We start from the raw sequence: 14514 nt of genomic DNA, 5'->3' as shown, positions 1-14514 counted from the left end.
TATAAACGACAATCCCCAGTGCCAATAATTCAATCTACTCTCACTGGTTGGACAAAAAAAAAGTTGTATGGTATTAACAAATTTAATTATTAAAATTTAACTCACTGACTTTAAACAAGAGCAGGTGGATTTTAGAAAAAAAGAAAGACTCCCAGCCATCCTATATAATAAAAACCTAATATGCTAAGTGTCCGGTCGTCCATTCAACCAATCACCTCATAATATGCTAATTATATGCTAAGGCCACTCAACTGCTCACTATAACATGCACTGACCATCAGGGGGCAGCTGCTCTGACCAGTAGGTTAGCTTGCTGCTGGGGTCTGGCAGATCGGGGCTGAGCAAGAGGGGCCGGACATGCCCTGGAGCCCTACCTTCAGGCCCTCCCCAGCTGGCCAACTTCCTGCATCCCTCCCCGGCCCCAGCCCCGTGGGATCCCTGGGCGTGGCCTGTGCCCTCTTGCAATCTGGGATCCCTCCGGGGTTGTCAGAGAGCTGGTTTCAGTCTGATCCCACAGGCCAGGCTGAGAGACCCCACTGGTGCAAGAATTCATGCACCGGGCCTCTAGTTATTTATAATTTAGCAAACATTCAGAGAGAGAGAGAGCTTTAGAACACAAACAGTCCTGAAATAAAAGCAGAAAGAGCAAACAGTAATCAAGGAAATGGGTATGAGAGTGCCCCTGGGACCTTGCCTTGTCCTATTTGTACACCTCCCCTTTCACTTGACAATCTAATAAATTATTTCTCAACCAGTACAATCCATCTACTCATTTAAATAAATGTAAATACCATATTCTTCTTTGATATTACTTTAATTTAAAACGGTTTTGAGCCGGGACCGGTTTGGCTCAGTGGATAGAGCGTCGGCTTGGGAACTGAAAGGTCCCGGGTTCGATTCCGGTCAAGGGCATGTACCTTGGCTGCGGGCATATCCCCAGTGGGGGGTGTGCAGGAGGCAGCTGATCGATGACTCTCTCTCATCGATGTTTCCGACTCTCTATCTCTCTCCCTTCCTCTCTGTACAAAATCAATAAAATATATTTAAAAAAGAACAACAACAACAACAAAAAAAACGGTTTTGAGCCACATGGCCTGGATTGCCAGCTCTGAAACATTGGGCACGTGACTTAACCTCTCATCCCTAAAAGGGGGGCAGCAGTACCCATGTCCTAGGGCTGCTGTAAGAATTAAATGAAATAGTGTATTTAAAGAACCCAGAGAAGTGTCTGGCAAATAGTGAGTGCTATGTAATTGTAGGTAATCCTACAATTTAACATTAACAGTAATAAAAACAATAGTACAAAATGCTTTGTTTTCAAACTATACCGGCTTAACTTCTGATCTTCACCTGACAAAATCTCTGCTCTAGCAATCCTAAACGACTCGTTCACTGAATATGGCCTGCTGTTACTTATTGCCGTGCCTTTGCACATGCTGTTCTTTCTGCCTGTAAGGGCTTTGTCCACCTAACAAATCCCTACTCATCTGCAACAATCAATTCCGATATCAGTTTGTGAAGGCTCCCACAATGCCCCGCCAAGATAATCTTCATTTTCTGTATGCCACACATATTCTAACTTCAAATTTATTATAATTGTTTACATGTTTAAATCACCTACAAAATTCTGAGCTCAGTCAAAATAGTCTCTAAATATACATTTGTTGGAACTTAAATAATTAAGGGAATAATCATTTATCCATTTACTGAGTGTATACACGGATGAACAAAACAAGTAAAAGTCCCTGGCCTCCTGGAGTTTATAGTTTCTGGGCTTTGAGTATGGTCCTAGAGGTATCAGTTAAAGTGCAGAAAGGACTAAAATCCTATGGGGCTAAAATCATGAGTAGTAGTATACTTTATTATGTTTAACTATTATTATTAGAGCCTAAATCTATTCTCTATCCCAAAGAGTAGAGCAACCAAGTAAAAAGGACACATTCATCTCTCCTATAGACTCTTAAGGAATGCCTTAACCAAGCTTCAGAGTCACCATGCGGCTTGCACTAAGAAAAATGCAAAGGGAGTATTAGAGCAGAGCCCCTAACACAGCCCAAGAGAGATGGGAGGCCAAAGACTTAGTCAGCAGATGACCCGACTCCAGAGTGCAGGTAATTCCCCAAAGACTAAATAAACATCCCCCCTAATAATATTCCAGACTTTTGCTTTTTTTTTATTTCATTTCCTTTTTAGTTCTATCGATATTTCTATTTTTTTATTGATTTGAGAGAGAGAGCAGGGGTGTGGGAAGAGAGAGGAAGAGAGAAAGAGAGGTTTCTTGTTCCACTTATTTATGCATTCATTGGTTGATTCTTGTATGTCCTGATTGTGGATCAAACCCAAAACCTTGGTGTACCAGAACAGTGCTCTAACCAACTGAGTTACCCAGCCAGGGCCTATTTCTTTTCTTTTTCTTTTCTTTTTTTTAAATTTACATTATTTATGTTGAAAGTATTATATATGTCTCCTTTTCCCCCATCAACTTTTCCCCACCCGCTCCCGCCTCCCTATTTCTAATTGAATATATACACATAGTTTTAAAACAAAACAAAACAAAACAAAAACTGACACAAGGCTTAGAATAAAAACAGCAGTCTTTTGCATCAATCCTCTCCAACTCTCTAGCCATGTGCCTTTCAGGAAACACTTTCAACTCTTAAAGATTTTTTCAGGAATTTATCTTATTTTAAACTAAATATTCGTTGTTTCTTGCTTTTTCACTTTAAAAATTACTCACTGAATTTCTACTACAGATAACTGAAATCTAGTTCTTATATTATCTTCTCTTCTCACACCTCCTATGCCCATTACAGTCACATCACAACTTTTAATTAAATCCACATTTAATAAGGTCTACATTATCAGAATCATGTAAATAACTTTAATTCATGAGACAATTAGTATGTTACAATTATACTTATATTCTTGTTCATTATATTATTCCTGGAACTAAAAATGCCTTGTTTTGTAATTTGCCTGGTTTTCTATATTCCTACCATTAATTCTTCCTCATACTGTCCAAAGAAGCTATAAAATATATTTACTAGTAAATAATGGCTCAAAACACATCATGTAATCTATCAGTGCATTTTTTTTCTTCACTGTATCTTTCCTAGTCACCTCCATCCTCTTGTCCAAAGTAAAACGGTTGTTCTCTAAACCTACTGTACAACAGTCATCTAGATTTTCTCCCCTCTTCAAACAAGAGACTTTCTTCATCGCTCTTTTGTACTGGATTCCCTGTTCTCTGGATCCATGTATTCATCTTTATTGGCTTATTTACTTGTTTTGGCAGAAAACATCCTCCAGTAGCTTCCTCAATAAAGGTGTATGGATGCCAGGCCTGAGTGGCCCACCTTGTTGAGCAGTGTCCTGTGCACCAAAAGGTTGCTGGTTCGATTCCCAGTCAGGGAACAGCCTGGGCTACAGGTTCGGTATCTCTGGTCAGGGTGGGCACAGAAGACAACCAATCAATGTTCTGTCTCTGTCTCTCCCTCCGCCTTCCTTTCTCTAATCATGTCCTTAGAAGAGGATTAAAAAAAAGAGGGGTGCATGACTAATAAGTTTTATATCCTTGCATATTGACACAGTATCTATTCTAGCCTCAGACTTAATAAAAAGTTGGGTTGAGTATAGAATTCTACATTGAAAATTACTGTTTTTCAGAATTTCAAAAGCATCATTCCACTTTTAGAGGTTCATTATCTTGGCTGTTGTTATGACTTCACCTCATCAAAATTAAACTACTATTAAAATATATGCGTATTTGCCGAAACCGGTTTGGTTCAGTGGATGGAGCGTCAGCCTGCGGACTGGGGGGTCGCAGGTTCGATTCCGGTCAGGGGCATGTGCATTGGTTGCGGATGCATCCCCAGTGGGGGGATGCAGGAGGCAGCTGATCAATGATTCTCTCTCATCGATGTTTCTAGCTCTCTATTGATGTTTCTTCCTCTCTGTGAAAAATCAATAAAATGTATTTTAAAATAAAATGTATGCGTATTTAACACGAATTATGCCTCAATAAATTTATGAGAGAGGGAGCAAGAGGGAAAGAGAAAAATAATTCAAAGTAAACGACACTTAAAAAAAATAAGGTGATAAAAACTGTGGGGTGGCATGTATATAAGAGGGCTTTCTCCTTACTCCATGTACAGTAGACACTTAAGCAACATGGGGTTAAACTGTGTGGGTTAAAAATTCACTTACATGCACATGTTTTCAATATGTATGTACAGACTGTAAATGTATTTTCCTTATTATTTTTAATAATTTTTCTCCAGCTCATTCTATTATAAGAAAACAGTAAATAATAGATATAACATAAAAATATGTTCCTTACCTGTTTATATTATCGAAAAAGCAACAGGTAATTTTTGTAAAAATATATTTTATAGATTTTTTACAGAGAGGAAGAGAGAGGGATAGAGAGTTAGAAACATCGATGAGAGAGAATCATCGATCAGCTGCCTCTTGCACACCCCCTACTGGGGTTGTGCCCGCAACCAAGGTACATGCCCTTGACCGGAATTGAACCCGGGACCTTTCAGTCCGCAGGCCGATGCTCTATCCATTGAGCCAAACCTGTTTTGGCAACAGTAGGTTATTAATAGTTAAGTTTTTGAGGAGTCAAACGTTCTATGTGGACTTTTTACTGCATAGGGGTCAACGCCCTTTTTCAGTGTGGGGCTCACGCCTGTCCTAGACTCCTAGACTGCTATACTGTGCCCAATATCTTTGAATCAAGTTCCTCTCTGGTTAATTTCTCTAGAATAAGAGTTGGCAAACTTTTTCTATATTCGGGCAGGTTTTTTGTCTCAACTCCTACTTCTGTTGTTGGTAGCCCCAAAACAGTCATAGACAACATGAACATGAAAAATGTGGTTGTTTCTCAGTAACTTTATTTACAAACACAGTTAGCAGGCCAGAGTTTGCTGATCCCTGCTCTAGAAAATCATACTAGCCTTTCCATCTCCAGAGAACTAATCTCTCTCTCCTCAGAAGTGATGGCTATAAAATGTTTTATTAAGTGAAAAAGGTAACTAAGCAAGTAAAAAGAGGAAGGGAAGGCATAAAAAATACTGGTCATTTTTAAAGTCATGTAATTTTATCAGTTATTAGCATCAGATGCAGCTCAGGGGCAAACACTGCTTCAACTAATTAACTCACATCTAGGACAAAAAGAAACCAACTTAAGTAATGTGTGTGTGTCTTCAGAAGTTTTATGACAGATGTTCACAGATGGTTCCAAGTGTTTACTTTGGCCTATCCTGACATTAGTTGGGTTTAGGTATGAATGATAGTGTGGGAGACTTCTCTCTAGATTTAAAAAAAATGAAATAAACATTTGCATCATCTGGACTCATGGTTTCACATAAATATTGCAGAGGAGGGATGAACTAGACTAAATCCTAGAAAACTTCTCAACTCTGAATAAAGATGAGGTCAGAGTCCCATCATAATTCAAGGATCTCTAAGAATATAACAGTTCTAAATCCTAATGTGATGTGTCCATCATGCTAGTTTTGTTGTGAATGAGAGAGGGTAACATTCTATTGTTACTGGTATCAGAGGCTAGAAATAATCATGTATCAGATCACTATTACTGGACTATAAAAACTAATTTACTTACTTGACTCCAAAGCAATGAAGCCTAAAGGCAATGTAATTATTGTGCCTAATGTCTTATTTCAAAAATATTTGATAGATAAAGGTCCACAGAGTAATTTAAGAATTTACTAAATAAAAATGAATGAACAGTACAGTGATCTGGATTCTAGTCCTGAATAGGACACTGATTAATTATAATAATCATAGCTAAGTCACAAACAGTCCATGTCCTAGTTTATATATTACAATGATGTCCTCATGACTCAATTAAATATGAAATGTTCTAAGCTTCTCTTTTCCCCAAAAAAAATATTTTTATTGATTTGAGAGACAGAGGGAGAGAAACATCAATGTGAGAGAGAAACAACAATTGATTGTCTTCCATACACACAACCTGGATTTGTGCTCTGCCTGGGAATCGAACCAACAACCTTTAAGTGCATAGAACAGTACTTGAGCAAATTAGCCACACTGGCCAGGGCTAAGCTTCTTAAAAGAGTAGTACTTCACATGTAAGATGAAGTTGTTACATATGAAATGAAGTTAGCTATAATAACACCAACAATTTCTATTCAAATAGAACTTACCCCCAAAAAATATTTAGTGACTCAATAGATACATGTCCATTAACTCCTAAAAGGCATTACCAAAACATTCCATAAATAAGGGAATAGAGATATAAATTAATTAATAACTCAAAATCTATCAACAAGTCTGTTACAGGGTCAGGAAGAGAATTAAATTCTCAGTGTCCCCTCCCACAAAATCCATTGTTCAAGTCACCTACTTAGCTTAAATTATGTTGTCCTATGCATCAGAAACATTATTAGTTATGACAGGAACAGAAACTTCTCTCCCAAAGGCTTCAGAACCCATTTTACTAAAATATGTTCATATTTAAAATGAGAATGGTTCCATAAATGACAACTACTTATTAAAACCAAGAAAGTATTTCATCTTGTATTACATTACACATTAGGCAAAAAAATAAATAAAAAATAGAGACTGTAATTTTTTAACATAGTCAGAAAAGCAAAAAAAAAAAAAAATAGCAAAGACCAAAGACTATGAAAAGGTCTACCTTCCGAAAAGGAATAAGAAAAATAGGAGAGAAAGTGAAAGAAAAACAAAACCCAAAACCAAAAGGTAATTCTGTGGGATATTATGGAGTATTTGTAGCATGGTCAAACGGCATGAAAAATATGCCAGCAGAAAGCGTCAGGTACATATTAATCCATCTTCCAATAAGTAAAGTGCTCCCCCCCTCCCCTCCACTTCCCAGGGTACCTCCTGGGAAAAACACATGCTATTAATCTGAAACAGCCTTTTCTGGAAATAATTATAAAACTTTTTTTTTCCAATATAGTAAAAGTTTTTTGTTATGACCTTTGACCAAGGATAGTCAATGGATTATGACTCTCAATTCTTCATAATCTGTTATAAAATTATACATCCACACCTTTTGTCTTGGGCTAAAATGTTCAAAGACTTGATGCCAACAAAGGCTTAAAACACTGTTCAGTAGTTTGGCCTGTTTGTTGCATTCAGGTTATAAGCCATGAAATGTGAGGATAGCCCCGGGAGCTGTGCCCCTTCATGCTAGGTTTCAGGATGAAAACTCTGGAGTGGATCTAACCCAATCTGCAGTTGCAGGCAGGACCAGCCAATCCACAAACTGAAGTAGATGTGGCTGGCCAAGTCTAGCCTAGATCAGAAGTCCAGGTGATCTACAGACCCAATGTGAAAAAAAACCACTTAGTGTTATAAGCCCTGCAATAAAACACTGATTTGTTATGCAGAACTGTCATGGCAGTAGCTGACCACTACACCCAGTAATCTCATACCTAAGAATTTACCCCAAGGCAATCACAAAGAAACAGGTTCACAATACAAAGGTGTTCATCACAGCAATATTTATATTAATGAAAAACTGGAAATATCCTACCATCAACTAATAAAGGAATAATTAAGTAAATTATAATCTAGCCAGACCATTAAATATTTGAAGCTATTAAATATCATGTTTTTAAGAACACTAAAAAAAGTAAGATATTCATACTTTAAATTTAAAAAGCTTATAAAACAAGATGTACTGTTTTAAAAAATTATATACAAATAGAGAAAAAGGTCACTTGGATAAAATAATTCATTTAAGAAATAAATGGGTTTTTTTTTTACTAAATGTTATCTTAATATCTATAATATTAAATAAATACTATACTAAGTATTATACTCAAAATAAAGTAAGACAAACATATTCTCTGATTTCCTGGAGATCACAGTCTAGTGAGGAAGACAAATACTTTAAAAAATGATCATATACAGCCGAAACCGGTTTGGCTCAGTGGTAGAGCATAGGTCTGCGGACTGAAAGGTCCCAGGTTCGATTCCGGTCAAGGGCATGTACATTGGTTGCAGGCACACCCCCAGTGGGGGGTGTGCAAGAGGCAGCTGGTCGGTGTTTCTCTCTCATCGACATTTCTAGCTCTCTATCTCTCTCCCTTCCTCTCTGTAAAAAATCAATAAAATGTATTTTTTTTAAAAATGATCACATACATGTAATTCCAAACTGTAATAAGCTATTGCGGCAGAAGTTACTAATGGTCCCCAGTATATTTCCCCTTCTTACTCAGTACCACAGTCCCTGAGTTTTATCTGCAGTAACCACTTAGGATAGACTACACTTCTGACTTTCCTTGCTCCTAGTTAACTAAATTCTGACCAATGGGATCTAATCTGGAAGTGGCCCGTGCAACTTCCAATAAACATCCTTAAAAAGAAAGGGCAACTTGCTCCTTGTTGCTTTCCCCCTTCTTACCAGATGGAGCGGCTATTTTGGACTATGATGTGGAGGCTTCATGCTGAGAATGGCAGGGCAACAGGACAGGAGGAGCCTGGGTTCCCTGACACTGTGGAGCCACCACCAGCATAGTCCACCTATAGAACTTTTACATGAGAGAGAAATAAAATTCTACCTTGTTTAAGCCATTTTCAGTTTGAGTTTTTAGTCATTCACAGCTGAACCTAATCCTAAATGGGATAGCTATAAAGTAAAAGTGAAAGGTTCAAGGAGAGATTATAATAGAAAGTTAATTTTAACATGAGGATGGGGTTTCAGATATAGGTCCTCTGAGGAAGTAACTAAAATGCTACCTGATGCCTGGCCGGAGCGCACCAGGAGAAGGAAAGTGGGGGTGGGGGACAAACTATTCAAGGAAGGAAGGGGAAATTAAAAATGCAACTACTATGGCTTAAGCCTGAATCACCACAGGGTCAAGCAACAGATTTTGGGATGTTAATATTGCTTCTACAATGCACTAAAACTACTAAAGCAACCAAGTGCTGTGCCCCCAGTATCAAAATCTGTACTCTGACAAGCAAAAGACCACATATGCATGTCAAAAGTGAGAAGGGAGGAATGTAGAATGAAAATAAGCCATGTTAAAGAGATTAATAATTGCTTCCATACTTCAGTATTAATACTGCTTAAAATAGCTGGATTTTCTGATTAGAGAGGTTGATATATCATGAAGAGAATGTCATTAGACTTTTAAATGCTAACTATTCCTGATACAGAAAAGAGTTTAGTGTTAAATTTTTTATTATTTCTTGACTATTTCTAGTTATAAAGGAAACATTTATTGTGGAGAATTTAGCGCATATATATATATATATATATATATATATATATCAACTACCTGTAAATTCAACACCTTCCAACACTTTATACTGACACTGTTTTTATACACAAGTGCTTACTGTAAGAATTAATGCAATATTTTGTTTTTTAATAAAGCGAAGTAAGAGAATGTATGCATTTATTGTATAATTAAGTTTTCAAGTGGATATAGAAAAAATGCAGGTAGAAAAATGCATATAGAAAAAGAATGGAAACAAATGACAAAGAGTTAATCATTATCAATTCTGGAATATGACATTCTTTGAAGTATTCTGTATTTACATTTTTCCTCACAACCAAAAAATTAATGTTAAATTAAAATACTAGTCATGCAAGTAAGGTAATTCAGATTTTAGTTATTAAAGTTGAAGGAAAATCATTAAGTTTTTCCTAGAGGCTAAGTGGATCTTGTGAGGAAAAAAGACACACAAAAAGCTGAGCATTCAGCATTAACAGTTTGTTCTAAAATAATACTATTTTAAACTAAATATAAATGTTTCATGTTGGAAATAAGTATGTGGAAGGACCAGCTTTTGAACTTTACACCTATGTTTCCTCAAGTACTATCCTACCTAAAAATGATACATTGTTTTATCAAAAAGGCTGTTTAAATAGTTAAGCAAATAAAACTCCAAGATTGCATTTTAGTTTCTGATTCTAGTTCTTTTTAAATTCTAGTTTCTAAAATCCAAACTTAGTTCAGATGACACAATTTATCGCTTGATGGAATGTCTTATGAACATAAATGGTTACAATTTTCTATTAAGCTAGACACCTAATACCGTGTTTCCCCGAAAATAAGACATCCTCCGAAAATAAGTCCTACTTACAGGTTTCCTTCTGAGTGAAATATAAGGCATCCCCCGAAAATAAGGCCCCGCCTTAGGAGTCACAAGAAATTCACCAGGAAATTCAGGAATTGGATTTTTATGATGATGTTCCAGAAGATGATGACATGATTGTCATTGAATAAATGAGTAAATTCTTGATACTGTAGGATTCACAGTTTGTCTGGTTTGTGTTGGCAACTACCATACTACTGTACCATATACAGGTAATAAATTTTCTTTATTTTCATTTAACAATAAATGTGTACCGTATTCTTCTTCATGGAAAAATAAGACATCCCCTGAAAATAAGACCTAGCACATCTTTGGGAGCAAAAATTAATATAAGACACTGTCTTATTTTTGGGGAAACAGGGTAGAAAAAAAGTTAAAGAATAAAAAGTTACATAAACAAAGCAAATCTTTACATCAATGCTCACACAAAAACTTTAGATAAATGTACTTATTTTTAATTGCCCCATTTCCCTCAAATGTAGCCTTAGGTTAACTTTGTGACAACAGACCCCTTCCCTTACTCCACTAATCAATTCTCAGCTCGAACATGTGAATTTTCCAGCAAATGACTCATTCATTGGCATCTTGTCAAACTAATCCTGAAACTATAGGAGGCTCAGCGCTAACACAATTCTAAAACTAGAACACTTGCACTAACACACATCATTTTGACTTCAGAGAACTGACTGTCAGAGTCAAATATGTACTAATAAACTCTGTTTATATTTTTCCTTAAAACTTGTTCTCCACCATGCCACCACCTCCCAATTTTAGTGTGGCAATTCCCTAAACCAAGACACTTCTAGTTTCTGGAGAAGACAAGATGGGGAATCATAGTAGTTTAAAACAGGAAGGGGAGGAAAAAGCACTTGTTCACCGGGCTGGAAAAATATCCTATTCTGAAACAGCAACAACTCATATCTATTCCACATAGTTCTTAAGATTTATTTTTCTCCTCACACACTGTAACAGAATACAAACACAATAAAAAAATCTCCAAGAATAAATTACCCTCTACGCCCTTATTTCACTAAATAAAAGTTTAACAACATAAAATCAATTACTGAGAACTATTCAGTCAAAAATCTTCAATGAGATATCACTAGCATTAACTATTAATTGCAAATCAACTAATTATTTTGGTTCACACGTTCACCTCCTCCAAAATAGAAAATTGCTCCTTTCAATCAGAGGAAGAGTGGAGAAGGAACAAGAAAACAATGATTTGTCAGATTACCACAGACATTTACTTATAGCTCTATCAATTGTCACACTCCACCTGGTGGCAGGAGCTGCCTGAATTGGTGAAGTGGAGGTCATTATACAAGAAATTCCAGAACATGTTTTCCAGATGTCTTGGGGAAAAGCAAAATGCTCTTCTCTTGCTCTATATAGAATAAATCTAACAAGGTTCAATCAAAGTTTTTTGTCACGTCAATATCTAAAACAGATTAATATAAAAGTATAACAAAAATCAGAATGGGAGACCTGTATTTAGAGTGATCTGTTTACAACCATTCTCTCCATGTTAGTTAAATGTTATTTCAAGTCTTCAGAACAGTAACAAGCATATCCAGCAGCTATCACCTCCTCCCACTAACTTTCTTTACCCTTTTCCCTTATGGGTAAAGTATAGAGTTTCATTAACACAGTTAACAGCAGCTTGCCACATTGCTTTTAGATATTTGCCAGTAACACATACCCATGGGATACTCTAGAGACTGATTTCAACCAAAAATAAAAATAGATAAACAGAGCTCAAACAGAATTAAAACTGAGTCTGGCTGCCCACACTTATTTTCACACATGAAGAAAAATAGCAGTTCTCCTAAAGCTTCAAGCAGGCATATCTTTAGAACACAATGTTAAAAATATGCTCCCCCCCCCCCCCCCCTTTCCCCTACCTGTTTCTCACTCAAAGCTGTGATTTTGGCTTGGAGTTCATGAAGCTGTTTCTTTAAATCAGCATTCTGATTGGAAAGAAAAAATATCTGTGAGAAAGATATTTCATTTGTTAACAGAATAGTAGCAAGAAGAGGTTATGCATATTGCATTACAAATGATCAAGCAAACTTAAGCATTTTAGCCAATCAAATTCATCATGCATTAAATTGTAGTCACGTTATCACTACCTAATGCACAGATCCTAAATGTAGGCTCCTAACACCAGAACCAGGGCAGCTCCTTTGTAGTGGTTTTAAATTATAGGACGTTTTATATTTTAGCATTATGTAAAATAGTGCACTATTCTACTAAAAATATTGCTATTCTTTGACAGAAAACCCCAAGCTTCACTAATCAAACAAAAGCAGGAAAATGGAAGTTGTATCTTTATTGATAATGCCACTCAATGGCATTATTAATGAAGATAAAAACCCTGCCTTCTCCCTTATTTAGTAGAGTGCATTTGTTATTTTAGCCTAGATTTGAAAAGCTGTCAGTGCTATAACTGCCTTGACACCATATCATTCAAATTAACATAGTGACTACCAGTGCATTCTCTCAGTTTTCAAATTCTAGGATTCAAAAAAGAATACTATTTTAGATGAGATATACTGAATATGTTTGTGTTTTACTCAAGTGGGACAAAAAAATACAAGATTTAAAAAGCAAGATTAGTGCTTAATATTGGATAGCCTACTAGCACACTGAACACCATCCCAATGAGAGACTACTTTTTCTTCATCATCTCACATGCAATTTTTTCCAATAGCCCTGCCTGGTCTTCCATCCAGTTAGGGCACACATCCCCCCTCTCATAATTATGCCAGGGGGTCTTTTTAAAATAAGAATCTGTTAGTGTGTGAGTGTGTGTGTGAGTGTGTGTGTGTGTGTGTGTGTGTGTGTGTGTGTTTGCATGTATACTAGAGGCCTAATGCACAAAATGCGTGCAAAAGTGGGCCTTTGCACCCTGGTGGCTACTGGATCCCTCTCTCACAACTGCGGTGCCTGCCTGGATCACTCGCAGCCACAGCTGCAGCCCCGGCTTTGTCCAGAAGGTTGTCTGGAAGGACATCCAGTCTAATTAGCATATTATGCTTTTATTATTATTATTATAGACATATAATGAAACCACCCACAAGACTGCCCAACAATATACTGCTCTCTAAGATTTTTTGCATTAAGACTGCTGTTACCTGGCTACCAGCTCTATGGAAAATGCTAATGATTTCTAATAACATTTCAGTTGCTGATATTAAAGGTTATCATCTACATATATAAAAGCCTAAGTGACCATCGCAACCGAATGGACGACCGATCCCCTGTGTGGGGATCAGGCCTAAACCAGAAGTCAGACATCCCCTGAGGGGTCCCGGATTGGAGAGGGTGCAGGGTGGGCTGAGGGCTCCCATCCCCCATGCATGAATTTTATGCACAGGGCCTCTAGTATTAAATATAAAAGAATCTATTAATCTATTAATCTACATCCTGGTTCCCTAAATCTAATTTAAATAGTATCTTTTAAAAGTAAACAAACATGGAGAAGCTTCTCAAAGTTCAAACGTCAACCAGAAATTAAGTGTGGGCTATCAAGTGTGTTAAAGCACTGGGAACAAAATTTTTGAAATGACTATTATTCCTACTTCCAAAAATCAATCTGTCTCAGTATCATTCCTCAATCCAAGAATTTATTTTACTTAAAGTTACAATGAGGCATGTATGGTATGTTAACAAGCTAAAGATATATACACATACATCTGAGTACCCATCAATGGGTTTAGTTGTTTTGTGACCAGATTATGAGTCAACAAATGCAAGGGAGAAATCCTAAGAGAGTCTGATTAATACTCTCCACAATTATGACCTACTGCCTAAGGCTGCAAAAGAGACACTGCCTGAACAATAAATACAATAATGGAAGACAAGATAACTTTCTGGGAAGATTTCTCTTCAGGGATAGAGAATAAAATGTATAAGTCAAAAACTCCTATGAGAGCCCAACTGGTGTGGTTCAGTGACTGAACATCAACCCATGAACCAGGAGGTTGCGGTTTCAATTCTGGGTCAGGGCACACGCCTGGGTTACGGGCTTGATCCCCATTGTGAGGTGTGCAGGAGACAGCCAATCAATGATTCTTTCTCAACATTGAGGTTTCTCTCTTTCTCTCCCTTCTTCTCTGAAAGCAATAAAAAAATATTTTTTAAAAACTCCTATGAGAATTTAAAGAAAATTTAACATTTGCTGGATTAAGGGGCTCTTTCAAAAATAAAAATTAAGTGCTTTTTAAAACGTATTCTAAAATTCTTACCCTGAATATAGTGTGATTAAGTATTTAAATGTTCTGTATTAAATCTCTACTATAAACTGAGAAAGTAAGAATGGTTCTGGGCTTTATTCAATAATTTTGAGAGTATAGAAAGACTCACAAACTGATTTTGAGTGAG

The 14514-nt window shown here is 36.7% G+C and overlaps 1 protein-coding gene across 23 annotated transcripts in view; it reads right to left on the bottom strand.

Moving 5' to 3' along the window:
* Positions 1–14514, bottom strand: part of PHF21A (PHD finger protein 21A) — a 161001-nt gene that overhangs the window by 105519 nt on the left and 40968 nt on the right. For 14 of the 23 annotated variants that reach the window (XM_084895314.1, XM_084895306.1, XM_084895305.1 and 11 more), the window contains one exon: positions 12033–12119. In XM_084895314.1, the coding sequence (XP_084751440.1) occupies positions 12033–12119 (87 nt within the window). The remainder of the gene's footprint in view (positions 1–12032; positions 12120–14514) is intronic. The other 9 variants (XM_084895317.1, XM_084895316.1, XM_084895315.1 and 6 more) reach the window with 1 other exon arrangement.

Source organism: Pipistrellus hanaki (genome assembly GCF_964339955.1).
Source record: "Pipistrellus hanaki genome assembly, chromosome: 9".
In the NCBI taxonomy this organism is placed as follows: Eukaryota; Metazoa; Chordata; class Mammalia; order Chiroptera; family Vespertilionidae; genus Pipistrellus; species Pipistrellus hanaki.
This window is presented reverse-complemented; position numbering and strand designations above follow the sequence as displayed.